General features: G+C 42.5%; 1 protein-coding gene across 1 annotated transcript; it reads right to left on the bottom strand.

The window, feature by feature from the left end:
• Nucleotides 1-1,557: 1,557 nt before the first annotated feature.
• Nucleotides 1,558-12,394, bottom strand: znf367 (zinc finger protein 367). Its single transcript, XM_078396978.1, has 7 exons — nucleotides 12,161-12,394; nucleotides 11,449-11,459; nucleotides 7,370-7,388; nucleotides 6,912-7,062; nucleotides 5,055-5,174; nucleotides 4,048-4,186; nucleotides 1,558-1,921 (listed from the first exon to the last, which is right to left on the bottom strand). Exons 1-7 carry the CDS (start codon nucleotides 12,392-12,394, stop codon nucleotides 1,699-1,701), a joined length of 897 nt encoding a protein of 298 aa, XP_078253104.1. The 3' UTR covers nucleotides 1,558-1,698.
• Between the last annotated feature and the right edge of the window lie 3,598 nt (nucleotides 12,395-15,992).

Here is a 15,992-nt window from a genome sequence, read left to right as displayed (position 1 = left end):
GCTACAAAACTGCAAAGACTATAATAAAACCACCGACACAGCAATACAATTTAGTGTTGCCAACAGGAAAGTCAACAAAACTTCTTCCATCACCAAAATCACCTGGTACGAACTTCACTAACAACTTAAATTAATGAGTGCCACATTTCTCTTGCAGAGCCCCAAGCCTGCATTTTACAAATCAAATTAGGGTAAGCAATTTGTTTTTGTTTAGAAAGTAACCTCCTCACTATTTCCAGTACTTGCTAAACAGTTATGTACAATTTTATACAAGTCACACTGTACCTAGATAAATACAACAAATCCTGCTAATTTTGTCATATCGGTGCCTTAAATATTTGATCCAGATCTCACAGGATTGTTTAGATTCATTTGGACGGAATACAAGTTGCATTTATAACAAAAGGTGCAATTTGTCTTGAGTTTCACATAGAAGTATTCGGTCCTTTTAGTGCTCTAAAAAGAACAGGTCCAGTACTCTGCTCTCACATCCACGTAAGCTCCTCATCTTCAGCAGCTATACAAGTGCCAATGTTTATATGTGATCAACTCCGACAAGAAGTCACAAATTTTCTAACACCATTGAGAGGGCAAAATTTGTTTTCCAATGTTTGCTGCAACCAAGAGCAATAATCTCCCCCGCCCCCCCCCCCGCAAATTTAAAGTAATCTGCAATTCCCACACCAGGCTATTATAAAGAAGGTCTTAGTGGTACTCTAATGCTCCATCCTATAACATGAAGAAACTTGATTTGCATCATGTGTCTTTTAAACTTAAGATGTGGTAATTTTACATGAAGGATCCAAAACTGTTATTGTACCTGTGGTTTAATGAGAATATATCTTAAGTGGTTCCCATTTAGTCAATTGTCACAATATCTATAGCTAGTGAATGATTTATTCCCAATAAGTCAATGTTTTCTAATGATGGGAAAAATAAAATCACTGCACTACCCTTCCAAATGCAATAGTGGTTCTCAAATTGAAGAGCTTGGTGAGTACATCAGTGCATTTTAAAAGGGTGCTGGGGGTAAAGAGAAGGTATTCATGGAACAGAACAGGATTTTGTCTGATTCAAGAAATCAAATATACAGAGCATTGGAAACCTAAAGATCAACCAATTACATTAGAAAAAGGACTCGCAACAAGTCAGCTGCTCTCTGAGAAACGTCGTGCCACACTTCTATCTGAAAAGTTGGCCATTATGTACCTCTTTCAACTGCTAATTAAAATCCTCTTCTTTAAAACTACATGTTGCTGGTGTTAGGTATATGTTGAAGTCTATTGGAAGCTAGTTTTGCAAGGCAGATCTCAGAAAGGCACTGCACATCTTGCATGCCATCAAACAGGGCAAATTTTGTACTATAAATGCAAGTTATATATTCCTGCAGTATCGAGAATGTGGCACTTGCAGGATCTCTACCCTTTCCTACGTTATCTGATCCTTCAAAGCTTTGCAACGTTCACCAAACTAAAACTTTATATAAACTTCTTCCAGACAAAAAGTGCATAACACTTGTGCTCCTTTAAGCAAGGACAACATTCATCATCATCATCATCATAAATTCTACATGATAGCAGCCTATTAAGAAGCAAAATATAAGGTGCATTCCTTCTGTCTTGTGGATTAATACGACAGTAGTCCACAGACAGTTCCCCTTCAAGAGATACATGCATTGCATTGTATCTGTCGGCACGATCACGCTTTAGTTAAGTTTGCCAGCTCGATGAGAGCTAGGGCGCCGTGCAGCCGCTCCCGTTGCTCCTGCACGCGGCGACGCGCTGCAGCGTGGGAGCCATTCTTCTCTTCGTCCTCATCTTCGTCAGACTGGAGGAACTCCATGGGATCCTGCTGTTCCTGGTCAGCCTTCTGGCCCGTGTTCTTAATGGAAGGCACGCGCTGCTCTCGCGTCTCCCAGTATCTGGTGGTGAACAGAATGGAGGGATTCAGCACTTCTCATTTAGAACACCCGCAGGCCACGCTGCCTCTCATTCCCATTATTAAAAGAGAGCCGACGAGAACCGCGAGCTTTGGTCACACACATTTTTCCAAATGCCATCCCTACAACCCTCATTTCCCTTCTAGTCCATAAATCATTCCCAGCCTTCACTGGCAGGTCCAAGGAATAGGGAATTACAAAGAACCTAAACTCAAACGAAATTCCTCAACACATACCTAATCCTTCATCCCGAGAATGGCTAGAATTCTCCATTAGCGAAAACCATTCTCATACAATCCATTGCGCCAAGCTTTCATTAGGAATCCCAAATATTCTATGAGATTACAGATTACTCTTGAAAACTCCAGTTCAAAATTCCTCACAAGACAAGCTTAATACCCCACAGGTGAATCAAGTGAATATCATTGCAGTGCTGCCAACTATGTCCTACCTTAATAAAAAGGAACAATACACAATATTTTAGTATCCTGCACAAGATCTCACTACTTTTGCACTGCATTCCTCTTGCAATAAAAGGCCAGTATTATATTTGATTCCCAAATTACTTGCTTGCCAATTTCCTGTTTCCATATAAGAATGCCCAAATTTCTCCTAACGCTGTCTAAATATAATTCTGCTTTTCCATCCCTTTACCCAGGTTAAAACTGCACACTTCCTCTCATTATACTTCTCTGCCCAACAACTTAATCTATACGACGTGAGAAAGCTGCCCTCCTTACATCCTACTTGTCCCCGCTCCTTACATTGCACTCAGTCCCTTTATCCAAGTCATTATTAAATTGACAACGGTTAGAGTGAAAAGGAGACAAAGCCACCTGACAATTATAACCCCCTCGTCCAAATCTATCCCTCACTTGCTAAGCTTTGCCCCATCCCCACCTCGCTTCCTGCTTTCTTCCCCTACTCCAATCAGTATGAAGAAGAGTCCCGACCAGAAATGTCACGTGTTCATTGTGTCCACAGATGTTTTCCAGACCTATTGTGTTCCTCTAGCACTGTTTGGCTCGAGATTCCAGCATCTGCAACCTCTTGTCTTCATTATTAAATTAAGCAGCAAGGAGAGTTCCAGCGCAGATTCGGCAACCCCCGTCTCCAAACCAGGTGCTGCTCTAATTGTTCCCCATGCCCACTAATCCTTTGAACAATGGTTAAGCTTCATAATGTGCAATACCCCTTTATGGCAGCTTACAATGTGCGTGTGTGTTATTTTTAAGTCAAAACGCACTAAATGTACGGATGGTCCTTAATCTACCCTTTCTAATAAATGTTACCACAATTTATCTTCAAGATATTCATCACTAATAAATATGTTGTGTCAAACACAGAAATAAACAGAACCACTGCTTGTCACACAAACTATGCCTATTCTCACGGGTGTCAGCATAACATATAAAGCTGAAAATTAATCTCAATCTAGTTTAGTTTAGAGATATAGCAGGGAAACAGGCCACACAGAAAAGAGTCCACACCGATCATTAAGCACCTGTTTATACTAGTTCCATGTTATCCCATTCACGTATCCACTCCCTCCTATACACCAAGGGTAATTTACAGAAGTCAATTAACCTACTTTACCCGCATGCCTTTGGGATGGAGGAGGAAACCAGAGCACTAGGAGGAAATCCACGTAGTCACAGGGAGAACATGCAAGCTCCACAATTCCATCACCCAAGGTCAGGATCGAACCTGTGCCTCTGGCACTGTGATGCAACAACTCTACCACTGCTCCACTGTGCTGCCCCAATTCTCTGGATCCAGAACAGATATAATAAATGAAACCAGGGCTAGTTTTGATGTTACTAGAACAAAATGGGGGAAACCCCCCAAATATTTAAAATAATACATTTTAGTGACAGGTACAAGGCATCCAATTCAGAGGGGGACAGTTGTTTTGAGCATTCTTGCTTTCTTCCTTCCCTTCCTCTCCGCTGAGCGGCGCCCAAAACGCAATCTGGTCAAGGACCTATGGATTCCTTCAGATATTTTTCCCATAAGTGTATCGAGTCAGAGACTTCATCTGTGGAATGTCTGTTATTGAATTAAAACAACAATATATCCCAGGGCGCAGCACTCCTGACCATACTCACTTTGTCAGCCACTCTGCAACAGCATCGTTGTCCGCAGCCTGTGCCTTGGACGCCCCGTTAGATGCTTCATCTCTCCGTAAACGTGCATTAGGATGCTTGGAACAACGACGATTGGCATGTGTGAACCTGCTTCCGCAACCTGCACAGAAACCAGGAAATGGAGCAACAATTCTCTCAACAACAAACATTTACACACCCTCCCACAGACTGATACAGACAAATTACACAAAGTATTGGAGTAACTCAGCAAGTCAGGCAGCATCGCTGGAGAGCATAAATACAAGACGTCTCTGTTCTGGATCCTTCTTCAGTCTTGAAAGGTCCAGACCCAAAACGTCACCTATTCGTGACCTCCAGATATGTTGCCCGACCTGCTGAGTTACTCCAGAACTTTGCCAGAACAAGGAAATGTCATCATTTTCAAACAGTACATCGCAGATGCTGCATCTGCATTTCATGTGAAGCAGCTCTCTACTGGGGAGCTGATCTGCAGTTCCAGCAGCACCAAATTAAGAAATCAGATTTGTGCCAATTTCTTTCTGGCCTGCAACATTCTGCTCATGTATCTGTACTCAGATCATGCAAAAGACTGCGTAAGGGCTACGATTTAATGCCAAGCATAATTTGGCATTTGTTCTTTCTATGCAGGCAGAACAACAGCATGGAAAGTTCCAGGGGAGAGAAAAATTGGCCCCAACTCTGCATTGTATCCCGCGCTGATCGCAGTATGCTATGCAGAATATATTGCATATATAACACTACCAGAGACAACTTCCCGAGCACATGACAGAGTGAACAAGTGCATTCTTAGAGCCTTTCTGCCCAAGCTAACCAGCATATGCCTATCATAATGTCTCCATTTTTATGATAAACTCCTACATAATCCACTCATCAAGTCCAATTTATCTGCGTGAATTTAGAGACACGATTGGTTATTGTGCAGCGCACAAATTTAGAACCAGGGCAGCTGATGATAGCATTGAAGTACAAAAGGTTTGACAGCTTACCAGTTTCGGAGCAAACAAACGGCTTTTCCCCTGTGTGAAGGCGTTGGTGGGTTTTTAGCTGCCCACTCTGAACAAATGCTTTCCCACAGTTTGGATAGTCACATAAATAAGGTCTTTCACCTGCAGGAAACCCATAGTAGTACAGTGCATTAAAACTTTATAAACCATTCTCAGTTACACAAATTGAGGACTTAGCAGAAAGATGAGAATGTTAATTCCAACATGCTCTTTTATATCTTGCTGGAGGAACTCCCATTCCTTCTCTCCAGAAATGCTGCCTGTCCTGCTGAGTTACTCCAGCATTTTGTGTCTATCAGCAGATCATAAGGTCATAAGTGATAGGAGAAGAATTAGGCCATTCAGCCCATCAAGTCTACTCTGCCATTCAATCATGGCTAATCTCCCTCCTAACCCCATTCTCCTGCCTTCTCCCCATAACCCCTGACACCCATACTGATCAAGATCAGGCAGCAGCTGTGGCGGAGACCCAACCCTATACGCTGTCTGTCTATTTCCCTCCACATCTGCTGACTACCTGCCATTCCTCCAGCATTCCTCCTGCTCAAAGGTGCAACATCTGTAGTCTCTCATGTCCCCACGCTTCTCCGAATAAGCAGTATTCTTAGCATTACTTTTTCGAGCAAAGTTTCAAAAGACAGTTGTAAAACTCAGACCATCGTCATTGAAAATTACCTCATTGTTTTTAGCATGGACCTATATTGTAAGCTGAATTTGCACCATGTCTCATAAGGATATATTAGAGCAGTTGACAAAAACATTGATTTTAAAATCTTATGCAGTTGAATACAATACCAAGGTTCTTTTGTGTTTTTTTTAAGAGAAAATATTGAATAAAACAGTCACTGTAAAACAAATGTCCATTTTCTACAGTAACCCACGTGTATCACTTTACGTACATTTGCGACAATTCTTTCATTTCATTGAAAAATCACCCCAAAACTATGCATAATTAAACTAATGAAATATATACTATATCCAGTCATTAATAGGGGTGGGAGCTGCTTTACGTCCTCGTCGTCCACCCTGGGTAGTTCTACGGAACTGGCAACATTTGCAGCAAAGCGTCAACTACGGTACACTGAAGCACCAATTGCCACTTTTGATCGTTGTAGTTGACTTACGAAGTGATTAATAAATATCATGGAACATGAATTCTCAAACTTGAAAAACATGGGAGAATTTGCACGAAGCCAGATTTTCATAAATTGGGTCTTTCATAACCCAGGAAGCCTCTGCAGCAGGTCATCCTATCTATTCTAAACACTTGACAGCAAATACATATGCCAGTGATGTTTACCAGGACTGAAGTAGCTAAATAGGTCCTAGTCAGATATTGCCTCTGAGACAGAGGGGTTGGATTTCAGCCAACATTGATCTCACCCTAATCTGATGTAAAATTAGTCTTCAGTCTCAGCTTCAGGCTGCTATTTGGTTTTAGTTGCTTGGGTAGCCAAGACTTTTACAGTAAATTGTGCTAACGTTTAACCTTGAAAGAGCCAAGTAGTAAGATTTTCCCCTGCAGAGCCATCAGATTAATGCTGACCAAAACTCTGAACAATCTCCTTCTCACAGTACATCCGTGCAGCTGGTGTTCCCAAGGCAGCTTTTCTTTATCTGGAATTTACTTTCTCCCACAAACCATTCTCAGTATTTTAAACAGCTTTGTGAACATTTCAAACTTTGCATTCCCTCCTACTCACCCACCCTGCATTCCACCAAGCTTCCTCAATTTTATTGTTGCAAGATCTTAAAGTACATATTTGCACACCAACTACTGATTACTTTTAGCGTGGGTCTTCAGTAATTCATGTCCCCATTCAATGCATTATATCTTACCGGTGTGTGTTCTCTTGTGAGCTTGCAAGGACTTCTCGCGAGGAAACACTCGGTTGCAGGTATTGCAGCGGATTCTGCTGGAGGAGTGCTCACCCTCATTTATCAGATCACGAATTAGCTCCGCTCTTGGGCGGCCACGTCTTGTTCCATCCTGCAACAAGGCACCCAATCCACGTTAAAAATTTACTTGTTACTTTCTAAAGTTGCAAAAACCTGAAATGCAATAACTAAGGTTATAAATCTACAATCCCTTTAATAACACAAAAAATCTTTGAAAACCTTCTGGAATCCCAAAACCAAACTGGGAAGTCCACACAGGTATGACCTTGCACATCAACAGTATCCAGGGCAATTGTCAAGTTTGTGCAGTTCCGCAGAAGATGGCAAGGTTGGTCATTGAAGCAAACAGGTGCAAGGATATAACTGGGCTTAACCAGCATTATGGAAAAACTGACAACTTCTAAATGCTTGCTCATCCTACAATTCCAAATTGTGCGTTCAGAATCAAATGTGAATAATCAGAGTTCCAAGTAGAAAGTCCATCTAGTAACAGCAATGTCTATACTGTACACTGGGTCCCCAACTCACATTCTGAAGCAAAATCTGGCCAGCCTCCTTGAAGGTGTTCCTTGGCAGTTCTTCTGTAACTGAGGTTTTGGACATCTCATTTTTCCATTGGCTCAGCACCATATTTTCCATTTGTGAAAATGCTCCAGTGAAGCATCTAGGATTGCTTTAATAGAATTGTATAGTGTGAAAACAGACCTTTTGGCCCAATCAATCCACATCGACCAGTGGGCGCCCTTCCATATTAACCCCATCACCCAAAGCAGTCCAAAGCCCTCTATTCCCCAGAGATTTAAGTGTTCATCTAGATGTTTTCTCAATGCTGTCATGCAATCACACTCTCAGGCAGTGCATTCCAGATTCACCCCATTCTCTGGGTGAACAAAGACCTCTGAAAATTCCTTTCACCTTACCATAAATCTCTGTTCCTCAGTTTTATCTACCCGAGGTATGGTAAAAGCTTTCTATGGTTTACCCTATCTATAAATGTCAATTTTATACACCCCAATTTAAGCCCCTCTTAACCCAACCTCTCCAGATTCTCCTCAGAACTGAACTGCTCCATCCCACAAATCATCCTAGTGAATTCTCTCTGCACCCTCTCCTGAGCCATCACATCCTTTCTTTACGTTAGTGAGCAGAACTATTCACAGTACTCCAGCTGAGGTCTTACCAAGGATTTATAAAGTTGGAGCATAGTCCTCCTACCTCTGTATTCAATGTCCTGACTAATGACAGCGAGTATCCCATAATCTTTCCCAGCTGAGTACCTACTTTGTCATCATCTTCAAGCATCTATGAACTTTTACACGGTCCCAGCCTCGTTAGTACTCCCAAAATGCACCACCCCCCATTTGTCTGTATTTAACTCCACCTACCATTTTTCAGCCCACTTCCCCAACAAGAGTCCCACCACTGATCCATGTTGGACAGCGAAATCTATAGGCATCCAACTCCAAAAACAACCACCTATCATCACTCTGTGTTTTATTCAGAATCTAGTTTGCCAAATTTCCCTGGAACCTTTGGGCCCCAACCTTTTAAACCAATCTCCTATGTGGGACCTTGTCCAAAACTTTAATGATATTCACGTGAAATGAATTATTTGAAGAGGTAACAAAGTAACCACTCAAATTGGACAGACAAGATCTGCCTGCCTGATGAATCTAGATTGGCCATCGCTAATTTATTCCCACCTTTTCAAATGATCTTTAATACTCTTCCTCAGAATTTTTCCAGCGTCTTCCCTACCCCTGATGTTAGACTCACAAGTCTATAATTACCAGGCTTCTCCCTTTTTTGAAAAGAAAGACCACATTTTCTGTCCTCCAGTGTCATCTGGTAACTCAATTGCATCCAAAAAAAGTTTATATTTTAAAATTCACATGTAGGGCCATGTAGCACAACCAAAGCACACTGATCCCAGTGATTTACCCATCTTCAATTGAACCAAGGCATCAAATAGCTCTTTATTTATGGAGACATGTACCAGACTGTTATATATCCCTTCACAAGTTTCTCCAATTACAGTGTCCTCTGTGAATACCCATGCTAACTATTCAAGACCCCTCGTCTATACCTTGTGGCTCCATGCACAAATTGCCTCTGTTATCCCCAACAGGCCCCACTTTATCTTTTTTTTTCTTTTAGCCTTAAAGTAATTATAGAACACTTCAAATTTAGTCAGAAGGTGGTGAATCTGTTGAATTCTTTGCCACAGAAGGCGGTGGAGGCCATCAGTGGATATTTTTAGGCAGAGATAGATTCTTGATTAGTACAGGTGTCAGAGGTTATGGGGAGAAGGCAGGAGAATGGGGTTAGGAGGGAGAGATAGATCAGCCATGATTGAATGGTGGAGTAGACTTGATGGGCTGAATGGCCAAATTCTACTCCTTTTCCTTATGACTTTATAATCTATTTCTTGTCTGCTTGTGAATTATTTTTTTTATCCCTCTTTGCCTTCCACATCCTACACTTCTGGCATATCTCCCGTCACTAACAAAAAACAAAGTGCCCCCATAACTCAGGGGGGCCAGGCAATGTCTGTGGAGGGAATGGAATTTTGTTTATGTCCAAGATTCCAGCATCTACACCTGTTTTGTGTCTATCTTGTCGTTATCTTTACCTGTCACATGCTTCCGTTTTTCTCTTTATCCAACTCGCAATAATAATTTGTTTTGTGTCTATCTTGTCGTTATCTTTATGTCACATGCTTTCGTTTTTCTCTTTATCCAACCCGCAATAATAATTTGCATGCCTTTTCTCCTTTCTTTCCCCCCCCCCCCCCCCACCCCCCACCCCAACCCAACCAACCTCATTTAAAGCATTTGTGATCCATCCATATCCTTTATATACAACTTTAAACCATCAAAGTATATGGAGTCACAATCTACTGATTTTCCCTCCACTTAGACCAAAAAACAGTATTGCACAGAAAAAGGCCTTCCAGCCCATAGTATCTATATCAATCCAGCTAATCCTATTTGCCTGCATGTGGTGTATATTCCTCCATCTGTCCATGTTAGGGGCCTCATATCAGCTTTGCCATTTCGCATTCCAGGCATATTTTGCCTCACAATTTTGCCCGTCATCTAGTCTTTTACATTTCAATCTACAATCCAAAGTCTATCCCATTTATGCCTCTCATAACTTTAGATGCTTTTATCAATCATATGTGGTGTGCAAATTTTCATCCAAATCATTTGCTTACATTTTAAACAGAGATCCCAGCACTGATCCTAAGAGAACACCAATGGACACAGACTTCCAGTCAGAAATACACAATCTCTTCACCATTACCATCTGTTTTCTATGCCCAATTTGAAGACACAAGACCCAAAACATTATATGCCAATGTCCTTCCACAGATATGTCAACGCAGCCACAGCCAGACATAAAAACAGCTTTTTTTCCCCACGAGTGATAGTTCTACTCAATAGCCAAAGTCTGTAGTCTCTTTTTTGCTCTGGTTTATTTTCACCCACATGTTTAGACCGTAATGGTGTATCCTTATTGTTTTGATGTGTTTATGCTTTATTCTTAATTGTTAACTGTATGTTTGTGTTGTCATTTGTGAGCGGAGCACCAAGGCACATTCCTTGTATATGCATATTTGGCCAACAAACTTATTCATTCATTCATTGCTTGACACACCAAGTTTCTCCAGCAGTTTGTTTTTTTGCTCTCGAGTCCAATCGACCAATTAACTCTCCACGGATCCCACGTGCCTTAATAACTAGCTACATTCCCAAAGATCCGGTAATGCTCCTTCCCTCTTTGGCCTATTTACATACTGTGTCCAACAACGAACATGTTGTAAATTCACTCGACTGATCAGCTGTGCCCTGAAAAACTGCAGACCTTTTGACTTGGATTGAAAAATATCAAATTCACCAAACAGGGTCTATCTATTCTAACTTTTAAGACACTTTCCATTATCTGGGAAGCAATGCAGCTCACGGAGGCTCGGTTTACTGATTCCTCCACCCTAATGAGTGGCGTCAATAGCAGAATCCGTGCTTGACAAAGCTGCAGATACCACAGATGTCTGAAGAAGGGTCTCGACCCGAAACGTCACCCATTCCTTCTCTCCCGAGATGCTGCCTGACCTGCTGAGTTACTCCAGCATTTTGTGAATAAATGCCGCAGATGTTATGATGTGAGCACACACAAGTCAAGTCAAGCCCGAGTACAAGGACATCATCCTCCAAATTGCATCGGATTCGTTTAACCTGTGGATCTGTTCTGAAGAGATGTGGGATTTCAACCACAACCCAGCTGGGGCAACAGCCCAACACACGCATAATATATCGTTTGAAAACACATTGAAAAATAATTACGTCAAAAGTGTGGAAAATTGTTGCGATTAAAACATTGCTTGTGGTACACGAATCGACTCATGGTGCCTTGGAAAGTCGACAGCAAGGTTAAGAACAGTAAGCGCAAGATGCGTGTGTTTGAACGTTCAAACGAGATGGGTGTCTCTTTAAATAACCCGGCGGGAGGAAGCTGCTGCGTCTTTCTGGCGCGCTGGAGCATTGACAAGCTTTCCAGGAAGTGATTTCATTCATTTCATTTCTGCACCCTCCCTCTTAAAAATAACAAATGCACAACCGCGATGCATTAACCGGCAAGTTAGTCAGCTAGAAACGGTGGCTGTAAGGGGCATTTTCCGAGGATAAAGTAATGAGCATCAAAGAGCTGAGGCGTGCTCTGCCCATCGATCTCTTACTGATCTCTTGCCGCCCGCCCCCGCTCTGTTTACATCCCAGCCGGAGCCGCAGACAGTTCGCGGTGAACAAATGCGCGCCAATCTGAGCTGAGCAACTCCATAACAACATCAGCAGCAGCCACTCACCGTTAAATAAACAGTTTAAGATGTTTTACAAAAATAGAACATGCAAAAAGAAGAAACCCATTAGCTTAAACCTCTCTGAAGAAGGGTCTGGACCCGAAACGTCACCCGTTAACTTTGCAGTCTGTCCCGCTCCAACATTTTATGTCTATCTTCAGCCTAAACCAACAATCGGCGAATGGAAAACTAAAAGCTAGGCAACAACTAACCCCCCGAAAAAGTAATGTGCAATCTAACAGGTGAAGAAATCAATGCTAATCTGCACAAGAGTCTGCATCTGACTGACCTGCGAGAGATGATCCAGCTCCTGGTCGAAAGCCTCCACCACAGCAGCGGCGGGTCTGCGCTGGAGGTCCCTGTTGTCGGTGCAGGAGGCGCCGGGGCCGGGGCTGAGGCTGAGGGTGACATTGTGTGCGTTCTCACCCCACTTCCAGGGATACACCATGAAATCACTGAAGCCGGGGCTGGTGGGCGTCACATCCACGCGTTTGGGTTTAATCGGGGTGGTTTTAATGACAGAAACGCGTTTAGGAGAACCGCAGAGGACCTGGTTTTCCGCCATCGCGGCGACGGTGCGCGGAGACGGTCGGAAAAATAGTGAAAATAAATAAATAAACTGGCGGAGACGGAGTGGCGGCTCCAACACAAACTCCCGCGTTTAAGCATTTCCCGCCCTTTCTGCGCGAACCAACCGAACGCCGCGCCGGAACCCTCCACGTCACAATCAATGACCGCTGTTCCATTCATGGTGCGGGGCTCCGGCTTCGGCCAATCAGAGGTTGGCGCGCTTCGCTTATCGGCGGGGCTCGGGCTTCGGCCGCCAGCGTCTCCCTGCAAACGGGCCGCTGCAAGCTCACAGACAGTTTCTGTTGTTGTCATCTGTTTTTTTATGTTTAATCGTTAACAGGACAGCTATTGGCAACTGTTACTTTATGAAATTCAACATTGAACATCAGCCTGTATATTCCGAGCATACATAGCAGAATTATAAAATAATTATTTGTCACATGTAGGTTGACACAGGGTCAACGGTACAATTAAATGTATTTGACAAGACAACGGGTCACCTCAGCAGTAGAATAAAACGACTATTTATATAATCCATGTGCACAAAGTGAAAGTTGCACCTATAGATCATTTACTCATATTCCTATTTATTGTGTTTAAAAAAAATATATAAATGTTGGTCCAAATCTGAGTGGGAAAATAAGGAAAGTTCATAAATCATTTGTTATTAATGCACAAATCAGCCAACAAATGCAGGGGATCAAGGCAAAGAAGCCAATGCAGATACAGGTGACCTGAAATAAAAACAGAATAAGTCTGAAGAAAGGTCTCGACCCGAAAGGATACCTATCCTCTCCAGAGATGCTGTCTGACCCGCTGAGTTACTCCAGCTTTTTGTGTCTTCGATAAATGCAGAATCATCTTGGTGCCTGGCATAAGGACAGTTTTGGGAACACTACCAAATATAATGTTAATGAATCTTATGTATAGCTGGTAATTGCAATCGTTATCCATACGGAATGTACATTACAGCTTCCCTGTGACAATAGTTACAAGGATTTTCCAGATTTGCATATTATGTTAATTAAACCTTGCTATAGAAATAAAACATTAGTATTGCAACGTTTCCTTTCAACAGTGTTGTGATTATTAATACAGTACATTGTAAATCTGTCTCGGGCTCAAATGGTAAAAAATAATAAACTACCTTGAATTGCATTTAGATGTTATCTTCAGGATTTTATTTAACTGTTTTTAAAGCATCTTGTTTTCATTTGTTTCACTGTATTCAAACTTCCTTTCATTCTCCAGTTATGCCACTGTTCTCAACTGGCGCATTCAACAATTTAGGTTCAGATTACAGTTGGGAATTTTCTGTTTCCTTTCTTTGTTGAATGCACAACAGGACTGTCATTAGAATGTATCTATGTTTTCATTAATAATATTACATGGCGCGCATCCAACCTGTATCTAATGTGCTTATTAAAGTTTAATTTTTTTTAAAGGAACACGACAAATAGAGATATGGAAATGTTATTTCAATTACACCTGATATGTATTCACATGGGTACTACAATATGTATTCTCTCTTTCCAACCCAACAAAAAAGATTATTAAGGCCGAGAAATGCATGTTTGGATAAAGTAAATAATTCACAGCTCTGAAATAGACCTTAGATTCATTTTACAAAGAAAAGATTTCTAGGTTTTGTTGCAGTTGTATTTAATAGTGTCACACAGATTGGAAACAGGCCCAACTTGCCCATGTTTGACTGAGGTGGCCCATCTACACTAGTCCTACTTGCCGATGTTTCGCTCATATACCTCTACGCCTTTCCTATCCGTTTACCTGTCAAATGTCTTTTAAATGTTGATATGGTAGGTGCCTTAACTACATCGTCATATACCCATCACCCATCACCCTCTGCAACCACCAAAATTTCCGCCACCTCCAACGCGATCCCACCACTAGCCACATTTTCCCATCTCACCACTTTCCGCATTCCGCAGAGACCGTTCCCTCTGCAACTTTCTGGTTAACATCCTTTCCCACCCAAACTACCCCCTCCCCAGGTATCTTCCCCTGCAACTGCAGAAGATGCAACACCTGTCGCTACACCTCCTCCCTTGAATCTGTCCAGGGACCCCGACAGTCCTTTCAGGTTAAGCAGAGGTTCACTTGTACCTCCTTCAACCTCATCCACTGTATCCGTTGTTCAAGTTGTGGAATCTTATACATCGGCGAGACCAAACACAGACTGGGCAATCGTTTCGCGGAACACCTTCGCTTAGCCCTCCTAAACCAACCTGATCTCCCAGTTGCTGGACATTTTAATTCTCCTTCCCATTCCTACACAGACCTTTCTCTCCTAGGTCTCCTCCATTGTCAGAGTGAGGCTAAACACAAATTGGAGGAACAGCATCTCATATTTCACTTGGGCAGCTTACAGCCCTGAGGTATGAATATTGATTTCTCTCACTTCAGGTAGCCCTGGCATTCCCTCTCTCTCTATCCCTCCCCACCCAAGTCGCACCACCTTCTCATTTTCACCCTACAAACAGCTATTGTATTGTCCACTGTCAGTAAGCTCATTACCAACATCTTTAGCAGTTTGCCAGATGCATAGATCGGGATTTCCACAATACATCTTCTGACCTGCAGTCTACGTTGCCTTACCTACATGCTGAACAATGGATTAATATTTCCAGGAACTTCACTGAAATTTGGGAGAAACTGGTTGATTGCCCTTGGTGTGGTGATGAAACCTCTTTTGCAGCAATTTTTTATTGATCACTTGATTATAGTGTTGTGTTGTGTGAAAACAAAACATTCATATTTTTGAATATATTAAACCCATTACAATACTGCTCTCTCACAGTAAGTTGTGAAATTTGCAAGCTTTTTAAAGATCTACCTCTTTGTGTTGTTGGAGTTGGTGAACAAACCTGATTTAAAATTCATATTAACTACAGAAGCAACTTAGTGTTGACTCAGAAGAGTGAAGTGTCATGTCTACTACCTACTGCGGGAATTCACTTTGACTATCCTGACAACAGTCTACTTACCATCACAGGCAGGGTCGTCTTAACGCATGGGCCTGATGGGCACTTGCCCGGGGCCCCACGAGCATAGGGGCCCCATGCTGATCTGTGTATGTTAAGTGACTTGCAATAAATAAATACTACTTTAAAAATGTAGGTTCAATAAGTGCTTTTTTCGCAACATTTTCGGTCCCAGTGTTTTTTTCGCAACATTTTCCATCCCTAAGTGCTTCTCACAGCGATCTTTTTCGCAACAATTAGCTCCCTAAGTGCTTTGCTTTTCCATCCCCAAGTGCTTCTCACAGCGATCTGTAAGTGCTTTTCGCAACAATGTAGCACCCTAAGTCCATCGCTAAGTGCTTTTCAGTAAGTGCTTTTCGCCGGCACGACAGGGGGGGGGCTGGTAGGGAAAGGGGGGTGGGGGAGAGTAACGGTGGGGGCGACGGGGAGGGTGGGAGGAGGAGAGAGTGGGGGTGGGAGGAGGCAGAGTGGGACTGGGGAGGGGGACAGCAAGGGTGGGGGTTGGTGGTGGGGGGGAAGAGAGAGTGGGGGAAATGGGGGTGCTGGGGAAAGGGGGGTGTTTAATTTTATCGACCATTTACATTTTTATTC

This window comes from Rhinoraja longicauda, chromosome 3, assembly GCF_053455715.1.
Source record: "Rhinoraja longicauda isolate Sanriku21f chromosome 3, sRhiLon1.1, whole genome shotgun sequence".
NCBI lineage: Eukaryota > Metazoa > Chordata > Chondrichthyes > Rajiformes > Arhynchobatidae > Rhinoraja > Rhinoraja longicauda.
The sequence above is the reverse complement of the archived record's forward strand: the minus strand, read 5'-3'. Positions and strand labels throughout refer to the sequence as shown.

Coding starts and splice junctions, on each gene's coding strand:
- znf367 (XM_078396978.1), bottom strand. CDS start 12,394: ATGGCGGAAAACCAGGTCCTCTGCGGTTCTCCTAAACGCGTTTCTGTC. Junction 5,175..6,911: donor TCACAAGAGAACACACACCG/GTAAGATATAAT, acceptor GGTTTCCTGCAG/GTGAAAGACCTTATTTATGT. Junction 1,922..4,047: donor GTTGCAGAGTGGCTGACAAA/GTGAGTATGGTC, acceptor GTTCACCACCAG/ATACTGGGAGACGCGAGAGC.